Here is an 18,765-nt window from a genome sequence, read left to right as displayed (position 1 = left end):
CACCAGATCATGATGGCGCCCCCTCCACTGTGCCGCGTAGAAAACCTCTCAGGTGGCATCTCCTTGTCATGCCAGTAACGTTGGAAGCCATCAGGACCATCAAGGTTAAATTTTTTCTCGTCAGAGAATAAAACATTCTTCCACCTTTGAATGTCCCATGTTTGGTGCTCCCTTGCAAAGTCTAAACGGGCAATTTTGTGGCGTTGAAGGAGACGTGGCCTTTGAAGACGTTTCTTGTTTTTGAAGCCCTTCCTTCGCAGATGCCGTCTGATGGTTATTGGGCTGCAGTCAGCACCAGTAATGGCCTTAATTTGGGACGAGGATCGTCCCGTGTCTTGACGGACAGCCATTCGGATCCTCCGGCTCAGCGCCGGTGAGATTTTTTGGGGTCTACCACTTGATTTTTTTGTTCCATAACCCTGAGGATCTTTTAAGAAATGCAAAATGACTGTCTTACTGCGTCCAACCTCAGCAGCGATGGCACGTTGTGAGAGGCCTTGTTTATGTAGTTCAACAATCCTACCACGTTCAAAGACGGTGAGCTTTTTTGCCTTTGCCATCAAGAGATCTTCACAGTGTGATTACTTGACAGGAAATGACATGGAATTCAAATGTTTGCACAGATTTTGGCTTTTAAAGGCTGTGGTCTTAAACTTTTGATCAGCTGATGAACAGCCTATTTGAGTTAAATTGTTGTTTTCAATAAATTGCCTGCTCACAACTTTTGGTCTCTTGTTCCCATTTCTTCTTTTCACATTTTGAAGCTCTACTTAGAACCTTCCTAAGATCCAACAGTGCAAAATTCAAATTCATGCAATTTTTTAACTGGTCTTAAGATTTTGATCAGGAGTGTATTTCAAAAAATCATATTAATAATTATTTTATTTATGTCGGTCATTTCAACTTTAGCCATTGCAAAATACTTCACTTGGGACAAATGAAGAAAACCCAAGACAAACATAATTATACGGCATCAGGTAAAATCGTTCAATAAATAATATAATATAAATTGTTGGCTATAAGCATAAAGATTTATGTAATATTGTGTTGAGCTGGAATATAAAGATTTAATAAACTTTCAGTAGAGCAATTACAATAGTACAACACAGCTTAAAGATGAATATGTCAACAACACAATTAACAGGTATTCACTGATCGAGTACAGTAGGTACAACACTCAAGTAATCTTGATGAAAGGAGTAAAAAAGTCAGTTGATAAGATCCTTTTCAATAAAATGTGATTTGAAAATAAAAAGAAAGAAAGATGCACTGTAAGTGAATGAGTAGATTGTGAATCCTGAAGTCTCAGATTAGTAGTGACTCCTCTTTCCTGATTGAGGCAGGAAGAACTCTTTGTTAAATCACTTTGGAGTCGAGAGTAAAGGAGTCCGTGTTTGTCCTTAACTTCAACAGCTGCCCATCTCTCAACAGCTGAACAAAGAAGAACAACAGCTTTAAACACAAGCAGGCGGGGAGATTTAAGAAGTGGGTTTATAAACCACAGATCAGATCAGCAGGCCATGCCACTTTGCTACAGGCTGCCGGACTGAGCGCATCATCCAGTTCCAGTGCTCGTCTTCCGTTCTCCTCTCCTTCCCCACAGTCAACTGTCCTATCAGATGTTTGGGGGATTTCCAGCTCGTGTGAGTCTCATACACAGAGATTATGATTTTACACCGCTCCACAGGAAACTCGGGCAGCGAGAACATGAGCACCTCGTTGAAGACGTTCACCCGGCACCGGGCCTCCACCGAGGTCTTCTGCGACCTGAGCTTGCAATGATTACACTGGACACTGATCCTGACGTAAACGGCTGTACAACACAAGAACAGCAAATCAGTAACTCTATACGTTACACTGTGACTGTGTGTATGGTTTCTGATGGTTTTACATTTGTAAAGAGGTTTGTTATTTACCGGCATCTGAGCATATCTCAGTGGGGACTGTTCTGACCTTTAGCAGACCAACCTCAAGCCTCTGAGAAGTGGGAAGAAACTTCAGTGACAGCAGCACCTCTCCGACACGATCCTGTCCAGAGTGAGAGGATCAACACTTCTTTCCTTTCCCCCCTTATGCAAATTTTGACTTTTAAAGTTGCAGTTAAATTAAGTTAGTTTGTTGAGTTAAACAACAATAATCATCTAATGAGGGAAATTGTATATTCAACACATCCTCATTCTAAGTTTTGGAAATTACTTCATGCTACTCATTAAAGTGGGACATGTAGGAAAAGCCTTTCTTCCTGACTACCCATGACATTTTAAATGAGTCTGTTTGTGCAGTGTCACAGAACATGGCTGCTGTACCTTCTGGGGTCGCTGCAGATCCTCGTGCAGCTCCAGAGGGTGAGAGACGTTGAGCTTCCCGAAAGGAACCCTCACCCCTCCCAACAACGTGTGTCTCGAGAATTTATCAAAGTCCCACACCTGAGAAACACACGGATACATGACGAAACACAGTAAGAAAACACATTTTCCTTTCCTCACATGAATGCACTGTCAATTCTGCACTATGACTGTAGGGCTTAGAGCTTAAAATCCCTCTGACGTTGCAGTATGACAGCAAAGTTGTCATCTGCAAGTAGTTTTATTCATTTTTAATTGGAAAATGTGTTGTCAGTGCAGGTATAAAGTAAATAGTACCTCTTTACGTCTATGATAGAATAGGATTTTAGAGTTACTGAGAGTGAGAGGGGTTTACTGCAGGACCTCCATCCTAAGGCTGACGTGATGAAGTGCGTCTTTATCCTGCAGAATGCAGCTGAACTGATCTCCATATAAAGGGTTACAGCTGTCTTTCACAATGCGAGTCTGCCACTCCTGCAGCACTGTCCACAGTGCAGGAGACGTCCCTCCACCCTAAGAGGAGCACAACAGTAACCATAAGCTTTATTTGGTACAGAGCCGCCAAGGACTGAAAGACAATCTGACACATTTTTGAGCATGGTTAAAAAAAAAAGGAGATTTTAACCCAAATATCAAATACTGTGGCATTCGATCTATAATTCTGAAATTCAATGCAAAAATTCAGTAATTTTATTGGTTCAAAAAAGCACAAAAAGACAACAAATAATAATGTCAATGCTGTGTTTGATAACCACCTCCACGTCCACTCCCTCTGATCCTGCCAACATGAGTCGTAGTTTAACAAATGGCTGGAGGCAGCAGGTCTGGCTGAGCTCCTGAAGCCCCTCCACCTGCAGGACGGTGACCACCAAACGGGACTGTGGCTGGTCGTAGTACAGGGAGAACCGAAGAGATCCATCCACCTGGTGCAAGAACTCGTGTTAGGGAATATACATCCAGCACCTTGTGTTGATACTGTTTAACATCTTCGGTTTCCTCAGGGCTTCATCTTTGTTAATCTTAACAGAAATAGATTAAAGGGAGCAAGTTGTAAATAGTTCTCATACAAATATTGGATTGATTTACATGAAACTTTGTCCTGACCGTTCTAGTTTCCAGAGGATGAATCCTAATGGTATTTGATAATTTGTAGGTATGAGCTGGGATGCAGATGAGGGCATGAAGGGGCCGTGTTTATGAATATTGATCTGAATATCTGCATGTTTCTTCAAAGAATGTGTAGAAAAGATTCTGAAAGGATTCTGAATCCTCTTGCGCCACCATGAGGTTGACATTAATGTTTAAGAGTGAAATATTACTATTATTATTCTTAGTCCTCGACGAATCTAGCCACAATTTGTATTGAGTGTTTGTTGCTTCCGTCCGGCCGTAGCTTTAATATGCCAAAATGCAGATGTGAATATTTATCCCTGCTGTTTCAAATGTCTCACTGTGATTATTATGAGTATTGATACAAAAGGGATTTGACCATATGTGGTCACTGCTGGCTGCACAGGATAATGAAAGATATATTTATACTTGAAATAACTATACTTAAAGTTATTTGGTGGATTGTCATGAAATTTGCTACAATATATTTAAGTTTCTAGAAGATATTTCTTGTCTGATTGGAATTATAGAGCCCAACTTAAACAGCTTGACTCTACAAACTGCAAAAGAGTCCCTTAAAACAGAGTGAGGAGGAAATAGGTTGAAATACTATTTAGGATGCACACAAACCATTTAGCAACCAGCTTCACCCTCAATTGTTAATTTAAGATGAATTAAGAGGAGAATCTACACATCATGTCAGGATTAAACAGAAATGTCTGTTACCTGTTTAACGTTGAGCTGCTCGCCCTCGTCTCCCTCTGCCTCGCTGGATCCGGAGGCCTGAGGCAAACAACGACTCTGCCTCTGAACCTCAGTGCTGACGTCCTCCACCTGGAGAGGGCGCACACATGCACATCATCAGTGGTGTTATTATCCACTGCAGCTCCTCCAGCTGTAATCTGACTTCACAAGTCACATCTCTCCTGAGTTTGAACAAGTCTGCTCATTAATCTCTAAGCACATAAACATGGTTTCTTACTTGAAAAATCTACACAGAGCGCCACCGATAAAATGTTTGATTTTACAGAATGAACAAAGCAGAAACTTTCTACATAAGAAATATACTTATTCTCTTACTTTAAGTTTGATATATTTGGTTGTATTTGTGTTTTCTTTTGATCTATATATGGTTTACCTGTAAAATGTCAAGGCTTAATTACATTTCTTTGTCATATGGGTTTAGAAAATGACATTTTAGGATTTTTAAAATCTCTATCTCCTTCGCTCACCTTCATACTTGGAGCTCCGGAGTACTTCCCTGCTGTTGTTGACTTTTCATCTGAATCGAGCACATCACTGTTCACTAGAGTGAAGATCAGACACGTTCATTATGAACTGGTCAGACACTATAGGCTTCATCAACCTGTGCTGTTCAGTCTTGTTCTGTGGCCCTATCCCCACTCACCCGTGTCTTGCTGGGTGTATGTGGTGTGTGTGTTGGTGCAGCATCTGAAGGTCTGCCAGGCCAGGATGCCCAGGGCCAGCAGGAGTAGAGTCACGGAGACGCCCAGGATGAGGTACTTGACCGTGTCTGAGAACGGCATCTGCAGCTCTGCAGCAGCCGAGAGTTGCTCGACAGGAGCTGGATGGTCCATCAGAGTGAGTGTGACTCTCTGCCTCCATGTGGTCAATACACACATCTGCAATTCAGGAACACAGGTGAGGGAGTATGGAGCTTCTGATGGCAACAGTGGAGCGTCAAAGATCAGACAAGCAGCAATAGCAGCATTACATGATTTCTGCTTGTTGGCTAGAGCAAAACCAATGGATGATGATAGGTGGTAACCGATAATTGTTCCCTAAGAGAAGTATGAGTGAGTAGAAGTGACAGTATTTGAATTAGTGAGCAGTTCATATTCTTATAAACCTCTATACTACATTGGAATTCTAACCCTGGGCAAGGACCATGATACAACCTGTAAAGACCGTCCCATCAGGACTAATATCAACTGTTAATGACACTTACAGCAACACCATGCAACATTACCCTAAAACAGCAGCTTCATTAAAGTGAGTTTGAAGGTTCAGTGAGTGTGAATATGGAGAATGTTTCCACCTTCACTCCCTGAAGGGCTCATGGTGGTAAAGTCATTTATATCTCCTATCAGAACCTGTTGAGTCAAATTGTGCTCACACTTCACGCAAGATGTGATATGACACCGCAAAGGGAAATCTACAGAGAAGTAGCTCAAAATAAAGAAACGTGAAGGAGCTCAAAACTCATTTAAAGATAAAGCTGGTAAACTGAGATATTTTTCATTAGTGTGCAGGTCCTCTGTTTCTGCTTCAATCAGGAACGAACACATGATGACATTAAGAAAACAGATGAACACTTACCTGAGGTGCTTAATAACACTTCAGCAATCTTCCTCTTCAGGCACGCACATCATTTCCTGTGCTACGAATCCATGCTGCGTGCACTTAATCTCTCACAAGCACTATGGAACTATTCTGCAAGAGAAACACGTCTAACTGTTCCGCTGTTTTTAAACTCTACTCACACACTCTCCCTCTCTCCTCTCTACACACACTCTCCCAGCACAAGACTTCCTGCACACCATCTGGACAAACTAGTTTGATTAGATTTGAATATTTGAGGGCGCTTCACATGACATGGTCCCCGGCTCTCCTCCTCCTCTGTAAGGCTTTTCTCCATTTATTCTAATCTCAGTCATTTCACATTATTGGATTAATGGGTGTGTAAGATAATCCATGAATTTACCATTACCACAGGCCCTGCTGCTTCCTGCACTGAATCCGGCCTGAAAGCAACAATTTGAAACAGTTTTACCTTAAAGCAGCAGCTTCCAAATTAATTTGAAGGTTAATAGATTTGGAATATGGAGAACATTCCCTGGATGTCTGTTCTATGTAACTTTGATGGGTCTAAAGCAAGTCCAGCAGCAAGTTGAAGAGTGAAGCTGAACTGTAGATCAGTAGATCAATATTCATCAGGAAACCAATAAAATATGAAGAAGTCTAAACAGAATTTGGTGGATTGGTTATAGCAGCAGTTCTATTGGTTCAGGAAGGAGAGGATCATGGGTAATATCCAGAGTTCAGTTGGGTTTCAGTCCAGTGGGACGACACAGTCAGAGCTCCACTCAAAACATTGATAGACTTAGGTTTTTCTCCACATGAAAACCAGTTAATCACTCGCCCAACTGAATCCAACCATGTGCGGCTGCAGGGGGCGCTGTTGCTTAGTAAAAGTTACAGTATTGCTATAACTGTGTTGTTTCTCTGCTACAAACATTTTCCAAAACATTTATGAGCAAAACCACATCCAGTAAGTTTGACACTACGTTCTTTGCATTGAGGTTTGATAAATTCAGTATTTTCCAAGTTGCCTGTTGAATGGCCGCTCTGCTCTCTCATCTCACTATAACCAAAGCAGCAGGTGTTGTAAAGCGATGTTAACACACACTCAGTTCTCCTCCCGCTGCGGCAGCTTCAGCGTCACTAAGACGGGATCATGACTCTAAAGGTCATTTGTGCTAAAAGATTGTCATTGTCATCTTTATCTTTCAGACTCGTCACATATTGTTTTACTGACTTGTGTCACAATGAGGAAATGTACCTGAGGAGATGCCTTCACCGGATCACATCATCACAATGCACCTTGCTGAAAGACGAAGTTATTACGTGAACTCAACTTTCCATTTCGAGAATAAGGAAGTGAAACATTTTGAAAAGAAGTTGCTTAGTTTCCCCCTAGTTTTTTAGACAGGGAAGAATAATCAGAATTTTTATATATTTCACATTTTATAAACACAAATTTCCTCACGTGATTAGAAATGTAAAAAATAACTTTGTAAGAATTGAAGAATAAAAAAATTATAATAAAGATCCACATAAAATATACAGAATTCAAAACAGTAAATGTCCAGATCAAGTGAATGTGTTTTAAGATTCTTCTAAAACGCAAGTAAATTTAGATTTTGGCCAAGGACAAACTGAAAGACTTAAACAATCACTTTGAATTATGTTATGAAATTTCTAATGTTCAGCTTTGTTTTTCATACATCCGAAAATATATTTGCTCCCGTCTCCTCGTTTTGTTACTACTCAGGATTGTGCAAAACTATACAAACTCCATGAACCATGGAAGGACCAAGATGGTTTTTGACATTTTCCCTGATTTACAAGGAAATAAGTTACGAATCCGGATTTTTTAAAAGAAAAGCATATTTAGAGGACTGCTATTAATTAGTGTGTGAAACTTGATTGCAGCTTGATTATATGTAAAGGTTAAGGCAAAGACTGTTAGGCCTTGGTGCAGGTTTGTGCTCTACTGAGAGACTCATTCTAGTTAATAGAAATACTTACCATCAAATAAGAACACATGAAAACAGGAGTTTATTTAGAGCTACAAACTTTTATTAAGCATGTTAATTATGTGGCAGTTTTTACATTACATTTCCTTTAGCTGACGCCTTTATCCAGTTTTCACCTCAAGGAGACAAAGCATTTTATTTACTGGACACTGTATTGGCTCGAGAGGTTGGAGCTGGATGAAAGAACAACTCTGAGCCGGTAACAGATTAATCTTTGCTTAGCTGAAGAGGATCTTAACTAACTTAACAACCAAAAGTTAATAGTGCTCATAATCACCATACTCATTACTGGTGATGTGCGGGTTTACCAGGGTAGCACCTCTCCAGTAAAGTTCAAAAACGACCCATGATGCTTTTCACTTAGGCCTCCAATCACAGACAACATGGAGGAAGTGCTCTCCTCTGGACTCAATGTAGCCTGGAAACACACAAATACACACAAAAACAATGTGTGTGTAAATACGTACATCACCCAGGAAACTGACTGTGAGAAAGCTCTGGTATATTTGTAATATGTTAAAGACAAGTTTTACCTCTAATTGTGCTGTAACAGCTAATTGAGTGTTGAGAAATGTTTTTTTTCATGTTACTATATTTAGAAATCGTTTGGATCAAGAACCATTTGTGTCAATTTAAGCAAAAGCTGATTGAATAACTATTGTACAATTTATTTTACAACAGAGTCTAGGGATTCATATTTATCATAGTTAATAAAGTGTTACGGATTTTAAAGATCTCCAAAACCTCAATGCAGGCAGAGACAGACTATTTCCATTACAGAGGATGATATGATTTAAATGTGTGGAGAAAGACTGTGACTGTCCGACTGGCTCTTACCTGGGACCCCCCCATGTCAGTGCGCACCCAGCCTGGGTGTATGGCAATACAGAGAATCCCATCGGGCTCCAGGTCTGCAGCCATACAGCGACTCACCATGTTCAGGGCAGTCTGAGGAGGCAAACACATCAAACTATCATGAAGCATAACGCTGAACTCGTCTTTGAAAGAGTTTGTAACTTTCTTTTACGCTAACCAGTCGTCTGTAACAGTCAGAGATGCCTTTCTCTTTCCAGGGTTAACCTACTTTACATGCAAAACCCCCTAATTAACCAATTAAACACACATTTTCAATTAATTGTGACACATCACCTTGGAGGTCCTGTAGGGGAACCATTTAATGTTTGCACTCTCCCCCCAGTTGCGCTCCACAGATCCCATTAGAGAGGACATATTGATAACTGCTGCCCTCTGGATGCTCATGCTCCCTGAGCCGCCTGCTCCTCCTCTGGACGCAGCTGCTTTGAGCAGAGGGAGGAAGGCCTGGGATCAGAGGGAGGAGAACATAGATATGTGAAATATTTAGTTTTAAAAATTAAAACACAACACACGTATAAATATAAAGTTATTAGGAGACAACGACTGGAGCGTTCACTGCCGGGCTCACATGCACTACACTGTGGGAAAACACGGTCAGTGTCGCCCTCTGGAGGCAGAATTATATATTATATACTCTCTGAGAGAAGGGCGGAACTCTCCAAACAAACTATTTCAGGCCACGTAAGTTTTAAGGTAGCAATGACTTGCAGATTTAACTTTTATTGATTATTATTGATCGTCTGTCAGGCAGATGCAGCATCTTATCAATGATATGATCAATAACCTTGACACAAATACAATTTAATCAAAAATTCATCATGTTCTAACACTATATTATATCACCGAGCTGAAAATATACAATATCAGTATCGTGAAGAGATGTTAAGACATTCACAATAATACTAGTATTAAATTGAAAAAGGAGCACCCGACCAATTCAAATATAATAATTGAATAATGGGCCGATATTAGCCACTCATAGAAAAAAAAAAAGATTACACAAGAAACAATGCCGAAAAGATCTGTATTTATTTTATATATCTAAGTTCTGTGTATTTGCTTGTGTCTGAATTCAATTTTATGGTTGAACTGGAAAGTTTCAGTTACATTTTTTGCAATAAAGATTTGACAACATCATCTTAGGAATCCTTGACAATTTGTCTTTGTGGTTTTTAAATATATATTTCTACAAATAAGTTAGTATTTGAAATGCTTTACTCCCTAAAATTGCTAGCTGCTTCAACCCCCAAACAACCGTATCGTCCTGACTGACAAATGTCCGTCAGAAGTTTGCATGACTCAAGATGACGTCTCCAAACCATGTGATTGTTCACTGACCTCCACTTGTGCTCAGATGTTTGAGTCAGAGCTCTGTGCTGCAGTGCGGCCTTGTATTTACAGACACTGTCCTTCCACTGGAACAAACTGAGTGTCAGCAGGCGTTTTGATCAGAGCCAGAGTTTCTACCAGCTCAGGGTGTCGCTCTGTTGTTTGCCTCTGTGCTCTGAGGCCGACGGACACTGGACTTTAAATTAGTATTTATGAAATGCGGTCTGGCCTGAGCCGAGGGGCTTTTGTGTCTTCTGTACATCAAGGTCATCTTGTTATTTTTTAAGTTTGCCTCTTGCCGGTGACTGCGCAGAAATAAAGTCATCCTTCTTTTATTTGTTTTCATCTGGAACCTTCCAAACAAAACCTTTGTGTGGCACTATACAGCTGATCCACAGCTCCACCCGTTTAAATGAAAAAAAAAATGCAAAGCCTATTAATAAACATTACCTTGGTGATCATAAGAGGAGCCACAGCGTTGGTGTGGAAGTTTTCTATCATCTTTTCGGCAGTAACAGAGTGAAAGTCGGCCACCACATTAATCCCTGCGTTGTTGATCAGGCAGTTCAGACCCTGGTCTTGAACCAGCCGGCTCACCTCCTCTGCACATTTATCTATGCTCTCCTGGCTCAGCACATCTGGAGAGAGAGAGACACCAGCACTGCACATTAGCAAAAACAAGGACAAAATATTAAGAGGTGGAAAATAAACGATTTATAACAAGTAATGGTTTTATGCTGGAAACGCATGTAGTATTTCTATATAACAACTTTATTTGTATAACACTTCTCAAAATCTATGGCAAAAAAATATATGAATTCAAATAAAAGGTCAATTCAATTAAGCACCAAATCGTAACATATAAGGTCAAGACGTTTCCCACAGGAGTAGTGGGTGGAAAAGAGGAGAGAGAGTAAGAGACATGGAACAGTTGTGCAACCATCATATTTAAGCTCTGTCTGACTGGTTTAAAAAAAAAAAATGAAAATATTAATAATCCTCATTATTCTTCATATTTCGCTGATTTCATCTGAATAATCCCAAGAGTTATATTAATGTTAAAGAAAAGACATTCATTCACATCTATGTTGTGTTGTGTTGGTTTGTTTCAGGTCCTGTTGTAATATTTCTACATACAAACACACACTTATTGTAGTTTGTAGTTAGTATTTTCCCACTCACCCCATTTGGTCTAGTCTTCTTTCTCCTTCAAGATTTGGGGATTAGAGCCAATGCAAAGTCTAATAAGGACGTGTGTGTGTGTGTGTGTGTGTGTGTGTGTGTGTGTGTGTGTATTACTTGTCATTATATCCCATTTGATGTGTTTTGGTCTTTGCACTGAACTCATGGCCACCTCACTCAGGCCAGCCACATCTCTCTCTCTCTCTCTTACCCAGGGTGGTGATGTGGATGTTCGGGTGTTTCAGAGCCAGATCCTGAAGTTTCTGTGGATCAAGAACAAATCCTGTTTGATTCAGCTACAGGGAGTATTAACAGATTCACACCGGGGGTCGCTGGGACTTCTACCCGGTACATGATGTACCCTCAGCCCGGTGCAGACCCGTGTTTGACCAGGTGTCACAGCCCCCACACACGGTGTGTAGCTCCGGGGATAATCAGGTAGCTTGGAGGGTGTTTACCTGGGCGCCACCGGGGTTTCGGGTCGTGGCTATAATCTTCCCCGGGGAGAAGCCTCCTCCTGCCAGGCTTTCGACTATCTGCAGCCCGATGCCGCGGCTGGCTCCGGTCACCAGCACCGAGCCGCACTGCCTGAACCTCGTGGCCCCGCTCATCTCTGACTCGGGCTCTGACTAAGTGCTGGAGCCGATGCGACGGATCCTAACTTCTCCCAGATATTAACCGTGACCTTGCCCTGGATAGACCCGCGCGTGTTGGCGCTACTCCTCCGGCAGAGGGGAGCATTGTCCCGCTTCACCGAACCGGTCCAGGGCCTCTACACGACGGAGACGGTGTACAGTTTTTTTCGATTGCATAAACACTAAAATCAAAAGTATAACACAATTATCAAAACATGGCCCAGATCTGCACCACTATAAGCACAATGTCAGCTTCACACTTTTTGCAAAACAATACACACAGTGATCTGCAAAACACTAAACACACTTGTATAAATTAGACACAGAAGTATATCAAGATGTCACTTCCTTGCAATTCCTAAGCACTGCCTGTCAAATGACCACCCCTATGGGCCAATTGGTTAAACACAGCCACCAGGTGTTCAAACACATGATTGCTTAATTGTAGACACACCAATCAGGTTTAAACACTATACAAATGCATCAGCTGAGTTCACCCATTTTCAACCAAAATGGAGCTTGTGCTCAAAAAAGAAGAAGAGTGAGTGTGAGAGGGGGAATCCACGGAGGAGGAGAAGGCTGCGGCTGCGGCATTAGTAATGATGGTGTGTGTGATGTTGCATACTGCACACATAACTTTCATAATGTAAATGTACTGTATTCCAGACCTATGCTGAACTACACAATCTTGTCTTTCACTGTATTTCTGAGAGTTTTACAGATGGATGCTGAGGAAATCGCATGAATTCATATCCATAGATGAGGCAGGGTTCACAGGACAAAATCAAAAAGGAGAGGCAGAAATATCATTGGCCACGGGGCTATAATCCATGTCACAGGGCAACGTGGGGGTAACATCACCCTTTGTGCTGCCACTACACAGAATGGGGTCCTCCTCCGTCACGACAATATGATCCCTTTCAACACACCTCACATTCTCAAATGTTTAGACCGATTACACAACATCGTCACAGCAGTAAACCACAGGCACCAGATGCAATCCATTGTCATCTGGGACAATGGGTCATTCCACCGCTCTGCTCTGGTCTAGAACTGGTTTCAACACCATCCATAGTTTACAGTAGCATACCTTCCACCACATTCTCTGTCTCTAAACCCAATCAAAGAGTTTTTCTCTGCATGGTGGTGGAGGGTTTACGATCTCCGGCCCCAGGCTCAGGTTCCCCTCATTGAAACCTGTACTGGATACAGAATGTTCTGCTTGTCTGATATTTGTCGAGCTTACAGTGTTATGCACACTCCTGTAATAGCATGAAAACTGGGACATGTTTTGTTTTGATTCTCCATGTTGACATGTTGACTGATTTGGGGATATGGAGAGAAATAAATTATATTTTCATGAGTCTGCAATATTAGTCTTGTGTAGTGTTTGGTGAATTTATTGTCTATTTGCACTTTCTCTGTGTACTTCACTTGCAGTACTCTAATCAGTGAGAACTGGAATTGCTAAAAGTGTTTTAGGTTAGCAACAGCAGTGTGTAACTGGCTCAAACAGAATTAAGTCATATGAAGCGTGTGTGTTTCATATGGTAACAAAATATGGTTTGCTTAATAAGTGTATAGTTTTTACAAGAGTGTTTCATTTTGCAAAGGATCTGAGGTGTTCTGCTGATTGGGTATGTGGTTGTGCTGATTGTGTTTAGTTTTTTGAAACACCGGGCCCTGTTTTGAAAATCGTGCTTAAGCAATCGAAAAAAACTAGAACAGAGGGAACAGAGGGATACTATTACTATTACTATTACTATTACTAATACTAATACTATTACTAGTCATACTACTTCTTCTTCTTCTTCTTTCCGAAAGTATCAATTAAAACCCAGCAATTTTGCTTTGTTATTGGCTATGTCATAGTCCATTTCCTATAGTTGTGAACTGATCTCAGACTATATAATGTAAAAAAGAATGAAGCAACCCAATGAAAAGAATCTTTACAAAAACGGATTTATATAAATTATTAATACACTACACAAAAAAAAAAAAGCAAGATGGTAAATTACCACCTAAACCATTTCTTATTTTTAAATGTTTTTGTTTTTTTTATCACCTTAGGTTTAGAAACGTTATCACATTGATTGGAGTACAAGGGATATACTTAACATGTGGCTCAGGGGGGAGAGAGGCTTGTCCACTGAGGGTTGGTGGTTTAATACCTGGCTCCTATGGGGTGCCGTTTGTAAAGCAGCTCATGCTGAAAATAACAGCAACATTTTGTCACATTTAGATTCAAACCATGTTTAAAAAACTGGTGTGAATTTTTGAGAGTCACTTTTTTGCACATTTACAACAATATTTGTCAACTTAGAGATATTTTAAATATTTACATCCAAATGTTAAATGTTACACTTAAATGTTAAATGTTAAATGTTAAATCTAAATGCTAAATCTAAATCTAAATGTTAAAATTAAATCTAAAGCTAAATGTGAAATCTAAATGTTTAATCTAAATCTAAATGCTAAATCTAAATGTTAAAGATGGACATTACTCAAGATGGCGGCGCGTGTAGACGCAGCGACCACTCGCGCTCCCAACAAAGCGGTGTTTTGTTTATTTAATAAGTGTTCGTCTTGTCTGTCTGCGTCGGATTATAAATACAGTCAACAGACTCTGTTAGACATCTGCAAGAGCAAGATTAACAACATGTTGGATTCTACAACAGAGACAACCATCAAGGAGCTCGGATTACTCCGCCATCCCGTGATTACACCGAACCCAACTGCAACCACAGCCCCGATAAAGAGACATCGGAAACGGTGTGCGAGGAAGCAGAAGAGGGGCAAGCGCGGAGGTATCCGAGCTAGGCTAGCGGCTAGCCCAACTCACCCAGCCATACCATCCATCATCATGGCTAATGATGTCTGATCCTTGGACAATAAATTGGATCATATACGACTGCTGAGGTCAGCGAATCGGACAGTGAGTAACTGCTGTGTGCTTGTTTTCACTGAAACATGGCTTAATGATAACATCCCGACTCCGCTTTACATCTGGAGCAGCTAACATGCTATCGAGCGGACAGAGCCCTCGTCAACGGAGGTAAACAACGCGGCGGAGGAGTTTGTGTTTACACACGTGATGCGTGGTGCCAGGATGCTGTGGTAGTATGCAGACACTGTTCACCACTAGCGGAGTTTATGATCATAAAGTGCAGTCCTTTCTATCTGCCGAGGGAATTCACTGCGGTTTTAATAATCGCGGTATATATCCCTCCAACCTCCAGCTGCAGTGACAGGGATGCGGCACTTTGTGAACTTTATCAGGCTATCAGCGAACAACAGACAGCACACCCAGATGGATTTACAATCATCGCTGGAGATTTTAATCATGCTGATCTTAAAACTGTCTTACCAAAACTTCATCAGCATGTCAATTTTCCAACAAGGGAGAAAAACACCTTGGACCTGGTTTATACCTCACACAAAGGAGCAAAGAAGGCCTCCCCCCTCACCACATCGGACTTTCCGACCACATCACTGTCATGCTAATGCCAGCATATATGCCCAGAGTGAAAGTGGAAAGACCGGTCCGGAAAGAGATTACAGTGTGGCCGGATGGATCAAGGTGTGCTCTCCAGGACTGTCTTGCGACAACAGACTGGGATATGTTCAAGCAAGCAGCTACATACAACAACCACATAGACAATTAGGAGCTTACAGACACTGTTCTCTCCTACTTCCGCAAATGCACAGATGATGTGACCCACACAAAGACCATATCACTCGGGCCAACAAGAAGCCATGGCTGACAGGAGCTGTCCATCGGCTGCTGAGGGCAAGAGACAAAGCCTTCAGAGCCTGGGATAGAATTGGCCTAAGAAGAGCGAGAGCCAGCCTGTCCCGTGGCATCGGAAGAGCAAAACAGGACTACTCCTGGCACTTCAAGGACAGCAGAGACACGCTCAGCCTGTGGCAGGGCATCCAGACCATCACGGATTACGAACCTGCATCACAGACCTGCGACGACAACATCTCTCTGCTCAACGACCTCAACAGCTTCTTTGCACGGTTCGAAGCAACAAACAACACAAGCCCACAGAAAACTCCAACCCGGGGGCTCAACACCTCCCTTTGCAATTGGATTCTGGACTTCCTCAGTGAGAGGCCACATCACATCACATTCAGCACAGGGGCCCCACAAGGCTGTGTGCTCAGTCCCCTGCTCTTCACCCTGCTGACTCACGACTGCACATCAACCTACAGCACAAATCACATGGTGAAGCTTGCGGACGACACAACTCTGGTGGGTCTCATCACCAAGAACGATGAGACCCACTACAGGAAGGAGGTCAACCTTTTGACCACCTGGTGCAGAGACCACAACCTCCTGCTGAATGTCAGCAAGACAAAGGAGATGGTGGTCGACTTCAGGAAAAGCCACACTGAGCACCCCCCACTGACCATCGATGGTGCTGCTGTGGAGCGAGTGAGCAGCACCAAATTCCTTGGGGTGCACATCAGCGAGGACCTCTCCTGGGCCACCAACTCTGCATCACTGGCGAACAAAGCCCAGCGGCTCCTCTACTTCCTTCGCAAACTCAAGAAAGCGAGAGCTCCCATACCCATCCTGAAAACATTCTACCGGGGCACCATTGAAAGCAGCCTGTCCAGCTGCATCACTGTGTGGGGCAGTAGCTGCACTGCACACAGCAGGAAAAAACTGCAACGCATAGTCAACACAGCTGGTAAGATCATTGGTGCCCCACTCCCTTCCGTGCAAGACACTTACACCACCCGCCTCACCCGGAAAGCCACCTCGATCGTGAGTGACACCAGCCACCCCGCACACGGTCTGTTCAGCCTCCTCTGGAAGAAGGTACAGGAGCCTCCGTTGCCGCACCACCAGACTCGGAAATAGTATCATACACCAAGCTGTCAGGGAGCTAAATTCTCTCCCCTCACATCCCCCCCCCCCCCCCAAAAAAAACAAAACACTCAGGACTCTGCAACAAACTGTATCTTGTACTTCTTGTACTCTTTGCACTTTTATCACTTAATCACTACGTTTAAACGTTAGAGAACCTTATGCTGCTGTACTAAAAAATCTGTATGTTTACTTCTGCAACAAACTGTCTCTTGTACTGTTTGCACTTTATCACTTTATCACTTTAATCACTACGTTTACACTTTTAGAGAACCTTATGCTGCTGTACTAAAAAATTCTGTATGTTTACTTAGTATTAGGAAATGTCTTGTGTTATCTTTTGTGCTTGTGCACTTTATATGTTTTCACTGTGGGAGAGTGGGAAACGTCGTATCGATTCCTTGTATGTTCTGAACATGTTAAGGAATTGACAATAAAGCTACTTTATCTTTATCTTTATCTTTATCTAAATCTAAATTTAAATCTAAATGTTAAATCTAAATCTAAATGTTAAATCTGAATCTAAATCTAAATGTTAAATCTAAATCTAAATGTTAAATCTGAATCTAAATCTAAATGTTAAATCTAAATCTAAATGTTAAATCTAAATCTAAATCTAAATGTTAAATCTAAATGTTTCGGGTGAAACTAAATATTTAACTAATATGCAAATTCAAATGCCGGTAAAAGGAAGTAACAAAATAAAAGCTCGAGGAGGTCAGAGTGTGTTTATAGTGGTAAAGAACAAATAAATCTTATCCGGGGAAATGGACTCTTGGACATGGATTATCGTGATATTAACTACATAAAATAACAAACACGTTTGGAGAAACTTTATTTGAAGAGTACTTTGAGTTTTTATTGTCACTTGTATGAAGGATGCGGGACTTATGACCTGTAGCCACTATAGCCAGCCACAAGGGGGCGCACTTTGACTGATCTGTCATGTTTTTTTCACTGCAATGACAGGTACAAAAAAAATTTACCTGTTCTATTTCTGCTCATCCCAAAATTCAGATATGGGTAATTAGAAATGTTAATTTCTTTGTTTCCAATTACTGATATATATTTTCCCCTCTTTTGTCCATAACATCATTTAATTTAGTTCATACAGTGTCACCTTCCACAAGGAAAAGTGAGCTCATCAGTCAAGGGAATGAAAATGACAGACTGCAAGAAAGTCCACCGCGTCAAAGAAGAAGTAGGTTAAAACACTTGTCAAATCTGGACTTGGTTCCCGGGCACTGTGCTATGGTTGCCCTCTGCTCCTCTGCTCACAACACCCTAGAGTACAAGACAGTCGTGTAGTGTGAACAGTACAGTGATCTTAAGACTTTGAAAGTCATGTAGTGTGACCAAAGCTTAACGTTAAATGCCAACCTGACAGAATTTAAGCACCAGTTTGTTTTTTGTTTTTTGTTTTGTCAGCCTCAATTGGATCACTGTAGGCAACCTGTAAACTGTATTTGGATTGGATGTCTTGATTCATCTACCTACAAGTCATTATAAGAGATGTAGACTGAGCTTAGTAGCAAAATTCAGACATTTGTACTGAAAGGGAGAGGCAACTCTCAAACCTAGCTCATCTCATTCAGTTTTGCTTCACCCAAAATCCTTAAAGGCTGCCTTTTCAAGGAAACACGCTTAAAAAGACGGAATTAGGGTTAAATTGCACTTTGATAAAATGAGATTAAAATCATTACAAAAATATTCCCCTTTGACCTCCTTTCTTTATGCAGTGCGTAGTACAGTGCCTTCACTACCGAGGGACAGTGAGGACAGATGTCAGGAGACAGAGAGCAGCACTCGAGAGAGTGAAAATCAGGGCCAGGCAGGGGACCCGGGACAATTGTTTCCATATAATGTGGCAGAATTTGTGTAAGATATTGTTTGGGTTTCATAGAAATACAGCAGTGTAGATGTTGGTCTATTTACATTATGAACCTCTGATATAAGTCTCTCTCGCTCTCTCGCTCTCTCTGGGCTTTTTGCTGAATTTTCTGTTGTCCCTGTTTATCTTTGTTTGCTCAGCCCTGTTTATCTGGAGGAAGATGAGGCTCTTGAAGAGG

The 18,765-nt window shown here is 41.5% G+C and overlaps 2 protein-coding genes across 2 annotated transcripts; both read right to left on the bottom strand.

Annotated features, from left to right (window-relative positions):
• Nucleotides 1-1,213: 1,213 nt before the first annotated feature.
• On the bottom strand, nucleotides 1,214-5,963 carry syt19 (synaptotagmin XIX). Its single transcript, XM_053427713.1, has 9 exons — nucleotides 5,796-5,963; nucleotides 4,864-5,098; nucleotides 4,688-4,761; nucleotides 4,182-4,289; nucleotides 3,101-3,268; nucleotides 2,709-2,858; nucleotides 2,307-2,426; nucleotides 1,917-2,028; nucleotides 1,214-1,813 (listed from the first exon to the last, which is right to left on the bottom strand). Exons 2-9 carry the CDS (start codon nucleotides 5,096-5,098, stop codon nucleotides 1,506-1,508), a joined length of 1,275 nt encoding a protein of 424 aa, XP_053283688.1. The 5' UTR covers nucleotides 5,796-5,963; the 3' UTR covers nucleotides 1,214-1,505.
• Nucleotides 5,964-7,816: 1,853 nt separating this feature from the next.
• On the bottom strand, nucleotides 7,817-11,828 carry si:dkey-12e7.4 (uncharacterized protein LOC558132 homolog). The gene is made up of 6 exons (XM_053427163.1): nucleotides 11,641-11,828; nucleotides 11,394-11,445; nucleotides 10,451-10,638; nucleotides 8,945-9,115; nucleotides 8,633-8,743; nucleotides 7,817-8,213 (listed from the first exon to the last, which is right to left on the bottom strand). Exons 1-6 carry the CDS (start codon nucleotides 11,791-11,793, stop codon nucleotides 8,100-8,102), a joined length of 789 nt encoding a protein of 262 aa, XP_053283138.1. The 5' UTR covers nucleotides 11,794-11,828; the 3' UTR covers nucleotides 7,817-8,099.
• Between the last annotated feature and the right edge of the window lie 6,937 nt (nucleotides 11,829-18,765).

This window comes from Pleuronectes platessa, chromosome 7, assembly GCF_947347685.1.
Source record: "Pleuronectes platessa chromosome 7, fPlePla1.1, whole genome shotgun sequence".
NCBI classification, from domain to species: Eukaryota; Metazoa; Chordata; class Actinopteri; order Pleuronectiformes; family Pleuronectidae; genus Pleuronectes; species Pleuronectes platessa.
Note: the sequence above shows the minus strand (reverse complement) of the source record. Positions and strands in the feature narration are given on the sequence as shown.

Coding starts and splice junctions, on each gene's coding strand:
- syt19 (XM_053427713.1), bottom strand. CDS start 5,098: ATGTGTGTATTGACCACATGGAGGCAGAGAGTCACACTCACTCTGATG. Junction 3,269..4,181: donor AGCAGCTCAACGTTAAACAG/GTAACAGACATT, acceptor TTCTTGCACCAG/GTGGATGGATCTCTTCGGTT. Junction 1,814..1,916: donor TGAGATATGCTCAGATGCCG/GTAAATAACAAA, acceptor TGTGTTGTACAG/CCGTTTACGTCAGGATCAGT.
- si:dkey-12e7.4 (XM_053427163.1), bottom strand. CDS start 11,793: ATGAGCGGGGCCACGAGGTTCAGGCAGTGCGGCTCGGTGCTGGTGACC. Junction 9,116..10,450: donor CTCCTCTTATGATCACCAAG/GTAATGTTTATT, acceptor CTCTGATCCCAG/GCCTTCCTCCCTCTGCTCAA. Junction 8,744..8,944: donor TCCCCTACAGGACCTCCAAG/GTGATGTGTCAC, acceptor TTGCCTCCTCAG/ACTGCCCTGAACATGGTGAG.